The 17,498-nt window shown below is 42.5% G+C and overlaps 1 protein-coding gene across 3 annotated transcripts in view; it reads right to left on the reverse strand.

Annotated features, from left to right (window-relative positions):
- The window catches only part of FLT4 (fms related receptor tyrosine kinase 4), a 113,874-nt gene that overhangs the window by 22,939 nt on the left and 73,437 nt on the right, over nucleotides 1-17,498 (reverse strand). For all 3 annotated transcript variants that reach the window (XM_074212196.1, XM_074212195.1, XM_074212197.1), the window contains 8 exons: nucleotides 14,695-14,849; nucleotides 14,052-14,214; nucleotides 11,663-11,801; nucleotides 8,154-8,262; nucleotides 6,382-6,741; nucleotides 5,277-5,423; nucleotides 3,268-3,399; nucleotides 2,154-2,260 (listed from right to left, as the gene is read on the reverse strand). In XM_074212196.1, coding sequence (XP_074068297.1) covers nucleotides 2,154-2,260; nucleotides 3,268-3,399; nucleotides 5,277-5,423; nucleotides 6,382-6,741; nucleotides 8,154-8,262; nucleotides 11,663-11,801; nucleotides 14,052-14,214; nucleotides 14,695-14,849 — 1,312 coding nt within the window. The remainder of the gene's footprint in view (nucleotides 1-2,153; nucleotides 2,261-3,267; nucleotides 3,400-5,276; nucleotides 5,424-6,381; nucleotides 6,742-8,153; nucleotides 8,263-11,662; nucleotides 11,802-14,051; nucleotides 14,215-14,694; nucleotides 14,850-17,498) is intronic.

Raw genomic sequence — 17,498 nt, forward strand, 5'->3', positions numbered from 1 at the left:
ATGAACCTTCCTTCCCTCTTCCATTTAATTATAGTTATTGAGCCTTCTGTGTTCAGGGCCCAGTGCTGAAGTTTTCTGGGGAGACTCCCAAGAAGAGGGGGATGGTTCTTAGAGTGATAAGAATGGATACTAAAAATTCTCAAGAGATTATATATATACCAAGTTTCCAGAGTGCTTTGAGGGAGAAGAGAAAGCAAGGAACATTTCAGAGAGGGTGTCAGGAATAGCATCTAACTTGAATATTGTCTAACAGAGGCAGAAGACCAAGCCAGAAGTGGAGTGCAGAGGGGAGAGCTATCTTGACTGAGACAACATTGAGTGATTTCTATCAGAAGAACCATAATGAGCAAAACTTCAAAAGCAGGAAATTTTTAGGGAATGGCTAGGTGTCCAATTTGGCTAAAACCTAGGTAATATGAAGGAGTAAGAGATTAGTCCAGAAAAATACCCTGGAATCAGAGTATGGGGGATTTTGAAAACCAAGGAGTTTAGGGAGGCAGGAAGGTAGAGTGGATAGAGTAATGAAACTCAGGGTCAACAATACCACAGTGAAAGTCCTATTACAGACAGTAGCTGGGTGATCCTTAGTAAGCTATTTAACTATTTGGTCCTCAGTTTTCTCATCTGTAAAATGAGGGTACTGGACTTGAGGACCGCCCCCCACCTCCAGATTTATGATTCTATAATCCCTTTCTCTTGTAGGCAACAGGGAAACATTGAAGTTACATGAGAAAGAACAGGATCTAATCTGAGCTTTCAGAAGATCAGCAGAGCCATACTTTATTTTTATGCATTGGGAAAGTATTACACTCAGAACCTGGAACAAATAGCATGAAGTATGCTCTTAGTTGGGTAGTAGGGCAGAGATAGGGACTCTGGAATACCAGTGCAAGACCACAGGTGGGGAAGCAGAGCAAGTCTTGGATAGAAGAGGAACTTACTACAGTCTTCTGTTTGGTAAGAGTCAAGTTGACAAATCAAAAAGCATTTAAGTGTCTACTATATGCCAGATACAATGCTAAGTGTTGAAAAAATTTTAATTAATTAACTTTGTTAATAAGAGGTTAAGCTCTGCTACTTCTACTCTGTTGAAAATTCCAAGTTCTTCTAACTTTTTCTTCCCTAGACAAAGCCTCAATTACCCTGGTCTAGTGACTGCTCTAAAGGTTGGGCCTTTAATCAGCTTGGATCTAGAAGGTAGAGTTGGGAGAAATAGGTGGAAGCTATAGAATTAGAGCAACAGATTTAAAGAGAGAAGTAAAATCTGACCTCAGACATAAACTAGCTGTTTGACTCTGGGAAGTTACTTAATCTTATTTGCCTCAGTTTCCTTATCTGTAAATGAACTTCAGAAGGAAATAACAAGTCACTTCAGTATCTCTGCCAAGAAAACACCAAATAGGTCATGAAGAGTCAGAGAAGACTGAAATGAGTGAACAACAACAATAAAGAAATCATCTAGTTCAGTCCCTTCATTTTTATAGATAAGAAAAATAGACCCCCAAATCACAAAGGCCATTGGTGTCATAGCTAGTCTTTGAAGACAAATCATCTGAAGGTTGAGAATCCTGGAAAGATAAGACTCTGCCCTATTTCTATGGTTTATCTGAAGGTCTAGATACCTGTATTTCTATCTGTGTGACTTGTCTGTTTTTCTATTTCCTTTCAGTTTATAACGGCTTCCCTAAAATTAAGAGAATGGAGGCTTGGCAGGATAAGGAGACTCAATGTGGTTAACAAAAAGGGAGAAAGATGAGTGGCCAGGATGGTTTAAAAACAAATACTAATGGTCCCTTTGCCTCTGGCAGTTGTATCATATCTGGGCTAGCCCCATCTTGTTCCAGTATCAAGAGGAAATGATCCATCAATCAACAAATATTTGTAGATTTTCTATTGTGAGCTAGCTACTGTGCTCAGAGCTTCAGATACAAAAATACAAAAAATAGCACATCTCAAGGAACTTCCAGTCTCCTGTCAGGCTAATGGGAGCAGTGAGGCCTGTATGATCAGGGACAGAGAGCATTTGGTATCTTCTCTGGCTCAGCCCACCTACAACACCTTCCTGGGCTTCCTTCCAAACTGAGAAGCCTTTGAGCAGAGATAGTGGCTGGCTGGAGGCAGGACCAAGGGATCCTGGTCCACCTTAGACTCACCCGCTTCATGTTGCAGAAGATGAGGATGAGGAGGATCCAGAAGAACACAGCAATAACCCCAGTGCCAATGAGGATAACGATCTCCATGCTGCCTTTGTCCTCAGACCCTAGGAAAGGAGGGGAAAGTTCAGAGACAGCCCATCCTCATGGGTAGGATGCTGGGGCATTCTCAGGAAGAAGGAGGGGAAGGATTCCTGGAGCGTCACTCTTACTTCTCTTTGGCTCTCTAAGTGGGGCTGGTATCCCCATTTTCCTGCACCTCTTGAAGTTTGGAAACCAGCGTGTCTCTTAAAAGCCCCACAAGCTCTTGCCAGTCTCTTCCCCAGCCCAGGAATGATAACAAAGAGCATTTGTAAAGTATTCAAATGTTTACAAAACATGTTCTTTCATGTAATATAGTCTCTCATTTAAATCCTCACTACAACCTCGGGAAAGGTGGGTATAAGAATTACCCCCTATCTTACAAATAAAAAAAAACCTGAAGGAAAGTAAGTGATTTGCCCCAAAAGTCAGACAGTTAATAAGTATCTGAGTCAACATTTGAATTCAGGTCTTCCTAATACAGCACTCAAACCCACTGAACCATCACACTGAATATGAGAATGAAACACAAAACTGGAAAATCCTCTCTAGTTGGAAAAGTTGACCCTAGGAAGAAGTCTCAGGGTCTGTGCTGAACCCATAAAGACTCCCAACCAGAACCAGAATGTATTTGGGGCTTAGCACAAAACTTAAGAAGTGTCCATTTTCCTACCCTGATCCCCAATTTGAAATTTGCTCCTACCAATTATTATTGTCCATGGGAAGTAGACATCAATGATACACATGTGACATCCCAATATAAAGACTTCTGGGCTATTGTGGGGGGCGGGTAACTCATTGTATTATATCCTAAATGGCAACCCATCCTCAGTTGTGGTTCTATTTCCTTTTTTCATTTTTTTGAATAATTTAGCTTATTTAAAAAAATCCCCCCCCAATTATGTAGAGATAGTTTTTTAACATTCATTTTTTGTAAAATTTTCTCCCTCCTTCCCCTCCCTAGGACAGCAAGCAATCTAATATAGATTATACAAGGACATCATGTTAAACATATTTCCTTTTTATCTACTACCTTCTACAGACACGCTGGCAGAAGAATTGACACAGCCCTTAGCATTGCAGACACTGCACAGGTATCGTCCTGCATCTTCCTCTCGCACCCTCTGGATACTTAGTCTTTGGTTGGAGTCAGCCAAGTCGATCCCTGGGAGAGAGGGAGGAAGGAAGGAAGTTAGGGATGGGAAGGAGAGGGAAGAATAGCTTCTTCCTCCTCCCCCCTTCCCCTCCCTTCTATTCTTTAGATATTCTCTTGAAGGATCTCTCTGAAACCTTCAGGACTGATAACAGATACCTCTAATCTTTAGAACCTCCTTCCACCCTGATAGCTAGACTGTGGTCTAGGTCAAGAAAGGTCTGTCTTGTATTCTTTGTATCACAGGGTCCTGCACATAGTGGTGCTCAATAAATATTTGTTGAATTGAATTTAAGTGAATCAGTTGTGGATTTCAGATATTTGCATCCTGTTGCCTCACAGAGATTGTGAGTCATGGGGGCCATGGCTTATATTGGAGTCACTTATCAGCCAACTTTGTCACCAGAAAGGAAGCAAACGTGGCATCTGAGCATCCAAAGTAGTTATTGCAAAGTCAAATATTTTCCTCACAGAAGAGATCTTCATTCTGAGCCTAGTCATCCTTGGTTAACACACAATTCTATCAAAATTCATTATCTAGTTTCTTAGTCCATAGAATGTTAAGATGAACAAAATTACGTGGGAATAAGGATGACAGAGCAGTTAGAGACAGGCACAGTGACAACAGTGAGAAATGATAGCCACAGTGAGGGAAAAGAGAAAACTATTTTTAAAAATTTCTATTAAAAACAGACCTGAGAAGACCTCAAACCAGTGAGCAGGGCCCAGAGAAACTCACTGTACTCACCAAAGGCAGTCCCTAAGGTTTATAGTGATGAAGTTAAATTATATTTATTATTCTCTGATTAGGAAGATATATATGTATGAGCTTCATTCATAGATTCCATCTATAATGGTTAGAACTAAAGTTTTAACACTGAAAGGGGATATATACTAATATTGGATTATTTGAAACAGGCTGTCCCTGACAGTATTGGATAAAGTATGCCCCCCTTTGCTTCTCTATATCTACCCTAGGACCCTGAATGTTTAGAACTGCCTTGAATTCAATGGAACTGAAGAGATACCAGTGTCTTTCCCTTCCCCCCACCATCTCCCTCACCCAGGACACGTGGACCTTGTCCTTGGTCTCTGCTCTTGCCCATTTATCACGTGAAATTCAATGTTTTCCAGCCAAAAGAAACCACACATTTGGTTTAGCTGAGTGCGAGGGACAGAGACACCCTTTAATGTATCATCCGTCCTTTTTTATAACCCTGGTGGCAACCGTTTCTTCCTGCATTCAACCCAATCCATGGACAGTTTTTGGGAGAAGTTTCCCTAGCCTTCCTTGGGAATGAAGGAGGTACTTTTGGGTTTGAAAGATGCTCTTTGCTGATACTTCTTCCCTGGGTTTGCCCTCTAATGAAAAAACAACAAACAAACCCAAAACAAAAAACACCAAACAATCTAACTAAGGAGGGTAGCAAGTGAATTGCTTCCTTTAGGGAGGACACAAGATGAGGGAATATAAGGAGGAGTTTTGGGAGCAGAGTTGTTTCCAAGACAAGGCAATGACCCTTATGAGCCTGTGTCCAATGAGAAGACCTGGGCTAGCTGTTTCATAGATAGGGAATCTTTGATAAAACAACTGGATTCCCACATTTTTGGATTTGTTTTCTTTTTCTTAGTTTCTTAGTAAAGTTCCTTTTAGAAAGAGTCCAAACTTGTCCAGACTAAATGAAGGAGAAAAGGGATTGTCCATTATCCACATTTTGGCTCAATGAGCAATGGGCTTGGAGGCCTTTAGAGAAGAGGCCTCAAGGTCTCCCAGTGTCAAAAAAAATCAGGAAACAAAGGGTGAGAACCTAGAAGGGGGTAGACAGGACCATACATCATAGTCCCTTGACTGGTATGTTCCTTTGGGTCTTCCCAGGGTCCTTCCATACCTGATTCCTCCTCCAGTGGTCTCTCATCTTTGTACCAGACGATGTCTGGCACATGGGCCCCGGCCACCGGACATCTCATCTCAATGGAGTCACTGATGTTCACCGAAAGGTCAGTCAGGTTTTGGGTGAGCTGGGGTACTTCCAAAGCTGGGGAAAAGGCAATGTGTGGGGTTAACTGCAGGGGATATCCCCACAGCTAAGATCTGAGAAGGTGGCAGGGAGGGAGTGATAATGAGCTGGGGACAGCAGGAGACAAAGAGAATCCTGCATTTTTTTTCAGGTTTTTTTTTTTTTTTTTGCAAGGCAAACGGGCTTAAGTGGCTTGCCCAAGGCCACACAGCTAGGTAATTATTAAGTGTCTGAGACCAGATTTGAACCCAGGTACTCCTGACTCCAGGGCTGGTGCTTTATCCACTGCGCCACCTAGCCACCCTGAGAATCCTGCATTTTTTTTCTTTTGATGAAGTGGGTTGATTGGGGGAGTGGGGGTGGATAGAGAGAAAAGATGATGACAGCAATGCTATGTATATGCATGTGTATGTGTGTGGAGGTGTTGGGGGGACTGTGGCTTTCCCTGTTCTTTCCCTGATCTGTTGTTCAGTTGTGTCCAATTCCATATGACTCCATGGACATTGTCCAAAGGATTTTTTTTGGCAAAAAGACTAGAGTGGTTTGCCATTTCCTTCTCCAGTTCATTTTATAGATGAGGAAACTGAGGCAAACAGAGTTAAGTGACTTGTTCAGGGATTCACATCTAGTCACATCTGAGGTCAAATTTGAACTTGTCTTCCTGAATCTAGATCCAGTGTTCTATTCTCTATGCCACCTAGCTGCCCCACTTTTATTAAATATTTTTTATTCAAATTTAATTAAATGGCTTTTGAATTTTTATGATATCTATGTATTTATGTGTTTTTGTGGGTGTTTCAGGGTGAGAGAGGAAATGTTCCTGGGCCTGTGAAATGGACTCCTATGGAGAGATATATGAAGCTCTTCTCCTAGCCCAGAATTCATAGTCTGGTTGTCACTCTGTCACAATGGGTTCTGTACCCCTCTTTCTCTTCCTCCCCAGACCTTGGATCCTGCTGCCCTCTGGCCTCCTCACCTTGAACGGAGATGTATTTCTTGTGGCAGTGCTTCTCATGGCTCCTCCGGTCTTGCACTTCACACACATAATCGCCTTCCTCCTCAGGGGCGATGCGGGGCAGGGCCAGGCGTAGGGTGGCATGGCGGGAACCAGGTGTGGAACTCAGCTGGCCCTCCAGCCTTGTGGCATACAGGTGCACATTCTTGCAGTCGAGCAAGAGTGGGTTCCCCTGAGCATCATGTAGCGTGGATAGGTTCAGGCGGTACCACTGAAGATTCTCATAAGTGTAGTTGTCTGCCTTGCAGCTGAGGGTCAGGTCCTGACCCTCCACGGGCTCCTCAGATGGCTCTGACTCAATGGTGAAGCCATCAGGGATAGCTGCAGGAAAGAATATGTGGTTCCCCAGGATGGGTGGGGGGCTGCCATCCCTGCTACTGACTGAACCCTGCCTAAAAAGCCAAAGACCTTTCTTAGTCCTTATTCTCCTGCATCATTTGACATTATTGACCACCCTCTTCTTCATGGTGCACTCTTCCTCCCTTGGTCTTTATGGCATTGCTCTCTATGCTGCTCCTTATGCCAGTGTGTGTGTGTGTGTGTGGGGGGTTGGTTTCCCTTCCCACAGTCTAAATACAGGAATCCCCCTTGTTTTTTTGTCTCTTTATCCTTTTCTCTCTTTTTCTACCTTGGCAATCTCATCCACCCTCACAACTTCAAGTATCACCCATCTTCATCTCCACCCTTAGGTCTTATTGATTTAAGCATTCTCTTAGAACTAGACAGGGTCTTGGAAATAATTTAGCATAATGCTATGAAGCTCAATTAGAAACAGAGCCTTGTGGGCAGCATATTGCCTTAAAAAAAGCACAAATTAACATTATCTCTGTTGTATTTGTATTTAATTTTTTTAAACATTTCCCAGTTACATTTTAAACTGAGTTGGGCTTTACTTGGGAGTTTTGGAGCCTGCCTGTAGACAAAGGCCTTGGGCTTAACACCTCTCTTCTAGTCTGTCCCCCCACTTTGCAGAGATGAGTGCTAATTAGCTCAAGGTCACATAGCAAGGACCATAGCTTGGGCATTTTTAAGTGCTAGTCATGTACTCTTGCCATAATTCAACATCATCATCTACCTTCTGACATTGCTCTTGGATTTTCTGCTGGGATCTCAATTGAACATGTCTTAAAATACAGCTTATATTTTTCCTCAAACCCAGTCTCCTTCCAAACTTCCCAATTTTGGTTGAGGGCTTTACCAACATTCCACCACGTTTTCATTCTTAAAGTCAACCTTGTCTGTTCCCTCTCTCATCATTCAATTTCCATCTTGCAGACTGTCTCTACAATAGCTCATGAATCCATCCCTTTCTCTCCATTTTTACAGACCCTCATCAATTCTTGCTGAGACTACCCCAATAATTTCCCAATTTATCTGATTATTGCTATTCTTTCCCCTCTGCAAACCATTCACCATGCAGCTGCCAAATGAACATTCCGGCAACAGATATCTGACCACATCACTTGCTTACTACAAAATGAAAGGCTGTGAATAGCATCACTCATAAAATACAAAATCTTCAGTCTGGCTTTCAAAGTTCTCTATAAACCAACTTCTTTCTAAAAAGCATTATAAAATCCTCCTACCTTTCCAATAATCTTATTTAATTTCCCTTCATCTCTTTTCCATTTCAGTCAGACTACTAGCTGTTTCCCCCTCCCCAAATTTCCATCTCCATCATGCCTTTGCACAGTGGTTCCCCCATATCTGGAATGTGCTTCCCCCTTACTCACTAGTTACGTAGAAGTAGATGAGTCGCTCATCCTGCCCCACTTTGTTGAAGGTGACACATTTGTACATGACAGAGACATTGGCCTCCTGGATCACCAGCTTGCTCACAGTCTGGAGTGGGAGAGGGTATACAACTGAGATTTCTTTTTCCAACCAATGTCCCCTTCCCTTAATTATGGTGTGGGCCTAGTTGAGTGATGGAGAAATAGTCTGGGGGTATGAAGTACCTGATGGTCAAGTACTAACACAGTGCTGGGAGGAAACATTTCTCTAGTCCTTCTTCTCATGGGATAACACTCACCTGCTTTATTTCCTTAAAGAGCAGCTAGGTGGCAAAGAAGATAGAACGTTGTTGCACTTGAAGTAGGAAGTTCTGAGTTTACATATTGCCTCAGACACATCCTAACTGTATGACTCTGGATAAGTCAGTTTAACCTCTATTGTATCAGTTTCCTTATCTATAAAGTGAGGATAAGAATATTGCTTTTCTTGAAGGGTGGTTGTAAAAATCAAATCAGACAACAAGTAATTTAAATTGTACAGTTAAAGCACTATATAATACTAGTTATTATTATGATAGTAATGAAATGGAATGCCATTAAAATGATGAAAGGAATAGTTTTTGTTTTTAAAAATTGACAAAAGGGAACACCATGAAAATAACAAAATAGAAACCTAGGAATATTTATATGAACTAAAGAGTGAAATGATCAGAAGAAGGAGAATAATTTATATAGCTAAAATAACATAAAAGCAAACTACTTTGGAAAACTTAAGAGCTTTGATCAGCACAATGACTGAACAAGATTTCAGAGGACTGATGATGAAACACAATACAGAATAGGACACACATTTTTGTATATGGCCTTTGCAGGAATTTGCTTGACTAGACTATGTGTTTTTTGTTAAAAAGATTTTATTTTTCTTGATTTCTTTCTCAGTGTTTTAAGGGGAGGTGGGAAAGAGAAAAACTAAATCTTGTTAATTGAAAAATATTAATTAAAAAGATCAGAAATACATAACTGACCCTAAATTCTTAAAATTTATACAATAGACCCTTAAAATAAATGTCATCAGTTTCAGAGTAAATCGGTGCAGTGCAGTGCTGTATTCTAATACAGGTCTTTTGATTCCCAAGCCAGGGGCAAAATCCCCAAAACTTTGTAACTGAGGGTCTTTCCTTCCTATTCTGGTGCTCATAGGAATTTTGCACCATTCTGGAGCAGTTCCAGGAATATTGTAGTATCTCAAAGTCCTCTAGCTGACTGGACCACAGGATCTTAGATGGAGTCCTGAAACCATTTAGGCCCATTGCCCACCACTATTCCCATTTTACAGATGAGGATACTGAGGGCATTCTTGACTAAGTGTCCCTTATTGGAATGGATGCTCCTTTTCTTTGTCTTGCCTTTCTTCCTATTCCCAGAATTTAGCATAGTGCCTAGTACCTGTTGTTGTTGTGAAGTCATTTCAGTCCTGTCTGATTCTTTGTGACCCCATTTGCCAGAGATACTGGAGTGGTTTGTCATTTCCTTCTCCAGCTTATTTTACAGATGAAGAAACTGAGGCAAACAGGGTGAAAGGAACTTGCCCAGGGTCATACAGTTGGTGAGTGGCTGAGGCCAGTTTTGAACTCAGGAAGAGGAGTGTTCCTGACTCTAGGCCTGGCACTCTATCCACTTTGGCACCTAGCTGCTCCAATTACTACTGGCATGTACTTATATTTACTACTGTTTTAATAAATGCTTGTTGAGGGGCAGCTAGGTGGTACAGTGAATAGAGCACTGGCCCTGGAGTTAGGAGTATCTGAGTTCAAAAGTGACCTCAGACACTTAATAATTACCTAGCTGTGTGACCTTAGGCAAGTGACTTAATCCCATTGCCTTAAATAAAAAAAAAAATAAATGCTTGTTGACTGGCCCACTAGGTCTTTGCCTAGGTCTCTTTCAGGGTTAGATTTCCCTGACATGGGAAATAGAATGGGAGGTTTAGGGGAAGTGAAGCTAGGAAAACGCGATGAACAAAAATGCAGAGATGGAAGGAGGGAGGGATGCCACCCAAGATCCATGTCACGCCAGGGTGCTGCAGTTCTCTGTCTGACCCATGGTCAGTGGAGTGGGCGCTCTCTCTCTGTGGGTTCCATCCCTTCCCTTTCCCTCCCATTCCCTTCCCATCCCCCTTCTGGCCCCGAGGCCACTTCCCGCTGCGCTTTTGAACAGGAAGCATCTTTGGAGGTGTGTATGAAAACAGGAAGTGACTTGAGGAAATGGGAGTCCTTTGTTGTTCTGGGCCTCCATTGCCACCTCCCCAAGCGCAGCCCTCTGGGCACAAGCCCCAGGTGGGGGGCACTGACAGAGCAGGCAGACCAGCAGGCTGGGAGGTGGGAGTCAAGCTCTTCAGCTCCAACGCCTAGGTACTCCCTCAACTATATGAATAATGTATGGTTGGAAATTGCCAATGTTTAATATTTCTCCCTCATTCTAGGAAGATGGACCTGGGATGGAGCAGAAACTGCTTTGAGAGGAAGTGGCAAAAAACTCAGACTTGATTCAAAGGGTCTGGGTTTGGAGCTCTGCTGCTTACTACCTCTATGACGTTGGACAAGTCACTAAACCTCAGTTTCGTCATCTGCTTAATGACCCCTAAGGTCTCTTATAACTTGAAATCATAAAATTTTAAAAATATTGTTCAGGTACTCCTCAATGAGGCCTGAGTCTGACCACTGGGCATTGGAGTCAGGGTCTTGCCTCCCTGCAAGGCAGAAGTAGGCTGCTTTCCAGCGCAGAACATAGCAACAAGTATGTGCCTGTAGAAGAGGGGGAAGAACCAACATGTACCCAGGTTAGGTATTAAGGTGGATGAAAAGCAGATGGTCTGGAAAGGCAGTGTGGTATATGCTAACAGAGAGCAGTAGACTTAGAAGATCTGAGTTTAAATTCTGTCTTAGACCTTTACTAGCTATGTAACCCTGGTCAAGTCACTTAATATTTTAAGTCTCAGTTTCTTTATTTGTAAAATAAGGGGGTTTGAACTTATCAATCCCTAAGATTCCTTCTAGCTTTATTTCTACTTTATTTCTACTAACCCATCTTCACTATTGTTAGAATAAACCATTATATAAAAATGAAGTATTTTATTACTGTCATTTTTCATACAGGGGACATAAAGACCTTCAAAGATGTTTGACTTCTATAAAGATCCTGTTTATTGGTAGGAGTGACCCTAGAAACCAGGTCTTTGGACTTTCAGGTGATGGTGATGGTGGAAAGTCTTTACTTTCCTGCTTCAGGAGTTCAAGGTTGCCATGGTACCCAAGCAAGAACTGGCCAGAGCAGCCTATAACCAGGGGTCTCTCCTGGCTTCCTCTGTTCTTGTCAGCTGGCAATGTGGGCAGTGCGTGAGGGAGGCCACCTTGCCCTTACTTTTGGCTTTGTAGCTCCAGTCTCATCCATGGTTCTTGGTAAATATCAGATTCTTAGTAATTGATTCCAGTCCTAAGCTTAGCCCTTACCTTGTTTTTGCCTTCCACAGTTTCAGTCCATGTATCCAGGCTCTCGATGGTGTTCACAGCATCTTGGGCCGAGACTTCCTTCCAGTCCACACACTGGGGCATTCGATCCCGTTGATGACGCCCTCCTGTTGATGATCTCCTGTGCTTCCACAAGAAATAATAGGGGAAAATCAGTATTTGGGGATGACCCACCTCTCTCAGGAGAGGAAACAAGTGCCAAGTGACTTCCTTCTCTTCTCCTGGAAGGCCAGAGTTTGGGACATGTCTAGTGGTAGCATGGGGAGAAGAAAAGTAGAGAGGGGAGAAGAGACAGATTTCTCAAGGTAAGGCTTCCCACATTCAGGTAGTCAGTCCTAAGTACAGTCAGATTCATTCTCCCATAACATAGATGCTCAAATCCACTTTGCATAGTCAATAGGTGATAACTCTAAAAAGATTAGCTCTGCAGCTTATGACATTTCCTCATTACCTAACAAAATAAGTTGAACTCCTAATCTTAGTAAATAAAATGTTACATCTGACCAGTAAACTAGCCAACGTACATTAATCTTAACTAGGCCCTTGTCTTTGACCCTCCTCCACACTAATCTCAATATCTCTTTTCTGAAACCAGACTCAATGATATTCTTCTCCATTCTAGGCTCCCTGACAGCCCTTCCCACCCCCAACCAGCTCATTGTCCCCCCCCTCTATATCTTTGCTCTTGTGACTGAAATATCATGTCTTCAAGTATCCAAACTGATTACCTCTTTATAGTTCAATCTGGTCCTGTTCCTTCTGTATCCTATAGACTATAAGTCTTCTGAGAGCAGGACTGGGCTCATTCTCTGTCTTCTCTAGATTATGAACTCCTTGTAGACAGGTCTTTTTTTCTATTCTCCATTTCCATCTCCTTTCCCCCCAAGGCTGTGAGCTTCTCCAAGGCAGGGGATGGCTCCACACCTCTCATTTTAGCCCAGTACAGCTTTGGGGAGTATTTTTAATGAGGATAATTGAATCGAATTGAATGCAAGTGAGGGAGTAAAGGAGACCAGATCAATAGAACTACAAAGAACTGTTTAGTTATGATGGTGACACGTTGCCAAGGCATACAAGCTGGTATCTGAGCCATCCTCTGGTCTTTCCTCTCTGAAGGAATCTGTGAATAATGGGATCTTTTTTGGAGTCCTTGTAGGTGGAACCTTGAGCTCTTGAGAGGAAATGACTGAGTAAAAGTGTCCCAAGACTGGTCCATTGTAGCCTCAATAGGGACTTAGTCCTAGGCAGTTTGGACCCTACTTCTACTTATCCTTTTTTTTTTTAGCAGATATTCAGGGCAGGTGTCAGAGGAAAGTAAGAAAGAAGGAATTTGGTAACACTGGTTCTTTTATTTATTATATTAGTGACCTTGAACAAGTCAACTAACTTCTTTGGGCTTCAATTTTCTTTACCTCTAAAATGAGGTAGTTGGGGCTAGATGATCTCAATAATGTCTCCTAATGCTAAATCTTTTATCCTATGGCTCAAATTGGAATTCCTTGGGAAGCAGCAGAGAAGGGTCTGTCCCCCTGGACAGAAGCTAGACACTGGGGACTTTGACATTGGGACAAAAAGTCAAGGGCTTGCCCATGATAGTCAAGGAGAGGTGATCAGGCACAGTGGGGAAGAGGAGAGGGGCCCTGGCTGGGGAGAGACTCAGTCAGAAGATCAGCATAAACAACAGGAAGGAAATCAGTCAGGAGCATCCCAGAGCCAGGACTCATTGGCCTTGGACACAACACAACTACTCATCACCCCTTCAGTTTCCTACTGCTAAGATTTCCAGGAGAACCCGGACTCCCCTCTTTAGCTGCCTGAACAACCAGGACTCTTATCACCTTTCACTTTCAGTAATATAACAGTTTCTCCCCACTGTTTGCATTTTTTCCTGTCTTTTCTTCTCTTTCTTTTCTCTCCTCTGTGTGTGTCTCTGTTTCTCTCTGTCTCTCCCCTTCTCTTCTGCCTGTCTCTCTCAATTTTTTAAAAAATTTCAATGACTCTTTTGTCAAAGTTCAAATTCTTTAGCTTGTGATTTAAGGCCCTCTCAAACTGTCCCTTTAGCCTTATTTCCCACTACTCAACTTCTACTCTAGCCTGGTCATTCTCCTCACTGTTCTCTGATCATGGCTCATGCCTTAATGATTATATCCTTACTCTCTGTCTCAAATGACCTTCCTTCTGACTCGCCATCTCTTTAGCTCCTATTCCTCCTTTAAGACCCAGCTCAAGTTCTTCCCCCAAAAAACTTTCTCTGATTACCACAAGGTATGGTAGGGAAGGGTAAAGTTTAGGATGAGCATACAGATTAGAGTCAGAGTCAGGATCAGGAATGAGATAATGGTTCAACTCAACCCTGACAGGTGATACCCACAGGCTGCGTCTGGAGAACATCTTGCAGGGAGTCCAGGGTCTCCATTGCCACTGGATGACATCAGGGGGTGGTGCACCATACACTGTACAAGTGAGGGCCTGGCGGCTGTGGCGAGAGTAGATGCTGGGGGAGGATGCCTCCTTCTCAAGGATGTGGGGGGGAACTGTGGACAAAAGAAAAGACACATGGATGCAGGGGTCAAGGACAACCATAGGCTTGCCCTAGTGGCTTGTGCTCCTTCCCCTTTCTGCCCCCTCCAGCTTTTCCACTATAACTCCCACTATTATGGGAGGTGAGGGTAGGGTAGAGGGTTGGAAGACTAGGGGAATTCACAGATGGGAAGTATATCAGGGGCATTCAGTCCTGGGTATGTATATGTGGTGTGTGGGGGCAATTCTGTCCCTCATTCCTTTGAGGCATTATTGCTTCCCCCCATCAAATATTATCTCCCCCCCACTCCAGCTCCTCTTCTATTGCCCTTTCCTTCCACTGCCCTGCTAGCTTTCACTTCCTTAGCCATATTTCCTCCCTCATCCCAGTTTCTCCCTGTCCCTTAGTCTCTTTGCCACTGTCCATTCCCCAGCCTCTACTAGTTTCACTTCCCTGCCCAAGTCTGGTCCAGGCCCTCTCCCTTGGTTCATACCATTCACTACCAGCTCCAGGCTGATCTCACGCCTTAGGCCAGCCTGCCGGTTCCACAGTGCCAGGGTGTAGGTGCCTGCATTCTGCTCTGTCACTTCCTTGATTACTACTGAGTGTGGAGACTGACGCCCAGAGACAGGCTTCCCATCCTTATACCTGGAGACAGAAGGGAATCAATCCTGCACCTGCTGGTATTAGAACTTCACCCTGCTCCATCCCTGTTCCTGCAGGGATCATGTTGAGAATGGCCCTGGTTCCAGACTGGATTGAGGAGAAGCAGAGGAACACAGAGAGAGAACTGAAAAGGACTAACACCCTCAATTTACAGATGAATAAAGCACAGACAGGTAATGTCATTTGGCTAAAATTACTCCATTAATGGGTACAGGGCTTTTCAGACGAAGTTTGGGTGAGCCTCATTAAAGTGATGGTCAACAATAATTCCAGCTGTATACACATATCCTCTTAAACCAGAATATAACACTGTCATTGAATCATCCAGTAGTATTTCTTAATCTCTAGGACAATCCATCCATACAACATGTTCTTAGGCACTTAGAGGTCCTGGTATTCAAGATGAGGATCAATGACATCATGAGGATAATGTCTTGACTTGTGCATGAACTGGACTTGAGTGAGATAAAGCTGTGCAAAGTCATCAGTCTCACTCTCTCCTCCAGTCATCAAAGTCCAATGACAAGACAAAATCAAGATGCATGGTAATGGCCCTGTTAATGAGTGCACTTCACCTAATCCTTTCTAAATTAAGGTCTTTCCTAGGTCTCAGTTTGTCCAAGGCAATGCCCATTCAATGACTAAAGTCCAGGTAAGAACTGAGACAAAAGACACAGGCAGAAGTAAACCTAGTGGGGGTGGCTAGGTGGTGCAGTGGATAGAGCACCGGCCTTGGAGTCAGGAGTACCTGGGTTCAAATCCGACCTCAGACACTTAATAATTACCTAGGTGTGTGGCCTTGGGCAAGCCACTTAACCCCATTGCCTTACAAAATCTAAAAAACAAACAAACAAACAGAAGTAAACCTAGTGTAATTGGCCTAAACTGGAGGTAGAAAAAGCAAGAAAGATAGTCTCCTTAACAGAGGCCACTAGGTGGCCCAGTGAATAGAGTCCCAATCCTGGAATAAGGACAATCTGAATTCAAATCTAGCCTCAGAGACTTTTTAGGTGTGTGACCCTGAGAAAGTCTCTTAATCTCTGTCTGCCTCAGTTTGCTCACCTGTTAAATGGGGAGAAGGATAGCACCTATCTCCCAAGGTTATTGTGAGCATCAAATGAGGTAATATTTGAAAAGTTCTTAGCACAGTGACTTCCATATAGAAGGCACTTAATAAATAGTTATTCCTTTCCCTTCCCAACATATCAGGTTTTGACTTTCTTGAGAGTAGCATTTAAAGTAGCAAATAGAAGAAAGTGTACTGGGAGTCAGGGGAACTGGGTTCAAGTCCCAACTAAAGTTCTATCTAGTTGTCTTGGAGGTATGTGGAATGTTGCTCCATCACTGGGCTCATTCTGGCTGACCTCAAAATATTTCTCTCTCAATAATCTGTGCTCAGTGTCATAGAGGCCAGATACACTAGGAAGAACCACTCAAAGGATGATCCCATTCTTAAATGCCAGAAATTCAGAAGGAATTTTTGGTTCTTGCAATTATCTTCAGGCAGATCACTTCTTTGAGGTCTGTAGAAGGGTTTTAGGAGCTAAACTGAGCTAGATTAACTAAGGTCTGGTGACCCAAGTGATTAGGAAATCTTGTGATGAATGTCAGTTCATTGAAGGTAGGGATAGTCTAATTTTTGTCTTTGTATTCTTAATTTTTTAAAAGGATTTTTGCAAGGCAAATGGGGTTAAGTGGCTTGCCCAAGGCCACACAGCTAGGTAATTATTAAGTGTCTGAGGGTAGATTTGAACTCAGGTACTCCTGATTCCAGGGCTGGTGCTCTATCCACTGCGCAACCTAGCCGCCCCCTGTATTCTTAATATTAAGTTCAGCACTTGGAAAATAATAAGTCCTTAATACATGCTTGTTTACCATTGTTCTATAAGAAATCACAAGGGCTACCACTTCAGAATAGTCTGAAAAGACTTGCATAAATTGATGTTGAGTGCAGTGAACAGAACAAGAACATTATCCACACTAACTACAACATGAGGTGATGATCAACTAAAAGGGACTTGCACATTTCAGCTGTACAATAATCAAAGATAATTTTAAAAGACTTGTAATAGAAAATACCATCCATAAACAGAGAAGGAACTATAGAGTTTAAATATAGACCAAAGTTTACTATCTTCAGTTTTTAAAAGTTGTCTTATGTATTATATCTTCCCCCCCCACCCTGTGTTTAGTATGGTAATACATGTGTAGCTAATATTAGATTGCTTTCTGTCAGAGGGAGGGGGAAAAAGAGAGAGGAGGGGGAAGGTGAGAGAGAAAAATGTAAAATTCAATATTGAAAACTGCAAAAAAAATGATTGCTGAAAACAATCATTGCAAATATGGAAGTTGCAAAAATACGCAAAATAATTTAATAAAAAATGCTTATTAATTGATTGACAAGTAGCATAAAGCACATATTAAGTATTTACTATATGTCACTCCCATGCTAAGCAAAAGCAAAACAAATTGCATGCATTCTCTTTTTTTAAAGTATTTTTTTATTTATTTAAGGCAATGGGATTAAGTGATTTGCCCAAGATCATACAGCTATGCAATTATTAAGTGTTTGAGGTCAAATTTGAACTCAGGTCCTCCTGACTCCAGGGCCGGTACTCTATCCACTGCACC

Source organism: Macrotis lagotis, chromosome 1, assembly GCF_037893015.1.
Source record: "Macrotis lagotis isolate mMagLag1 chromosome 1, bilby.v1.9.chrom.fasta, whole genome shotgun sequence".
Classification (NCBI taxonomy): domain Eukaryota; kingdom Metazoa; phylum Chordata; class Mammalia; order Peramelemorphia; family Peramelidae; genus Macrotis; species Macrotis lagotis.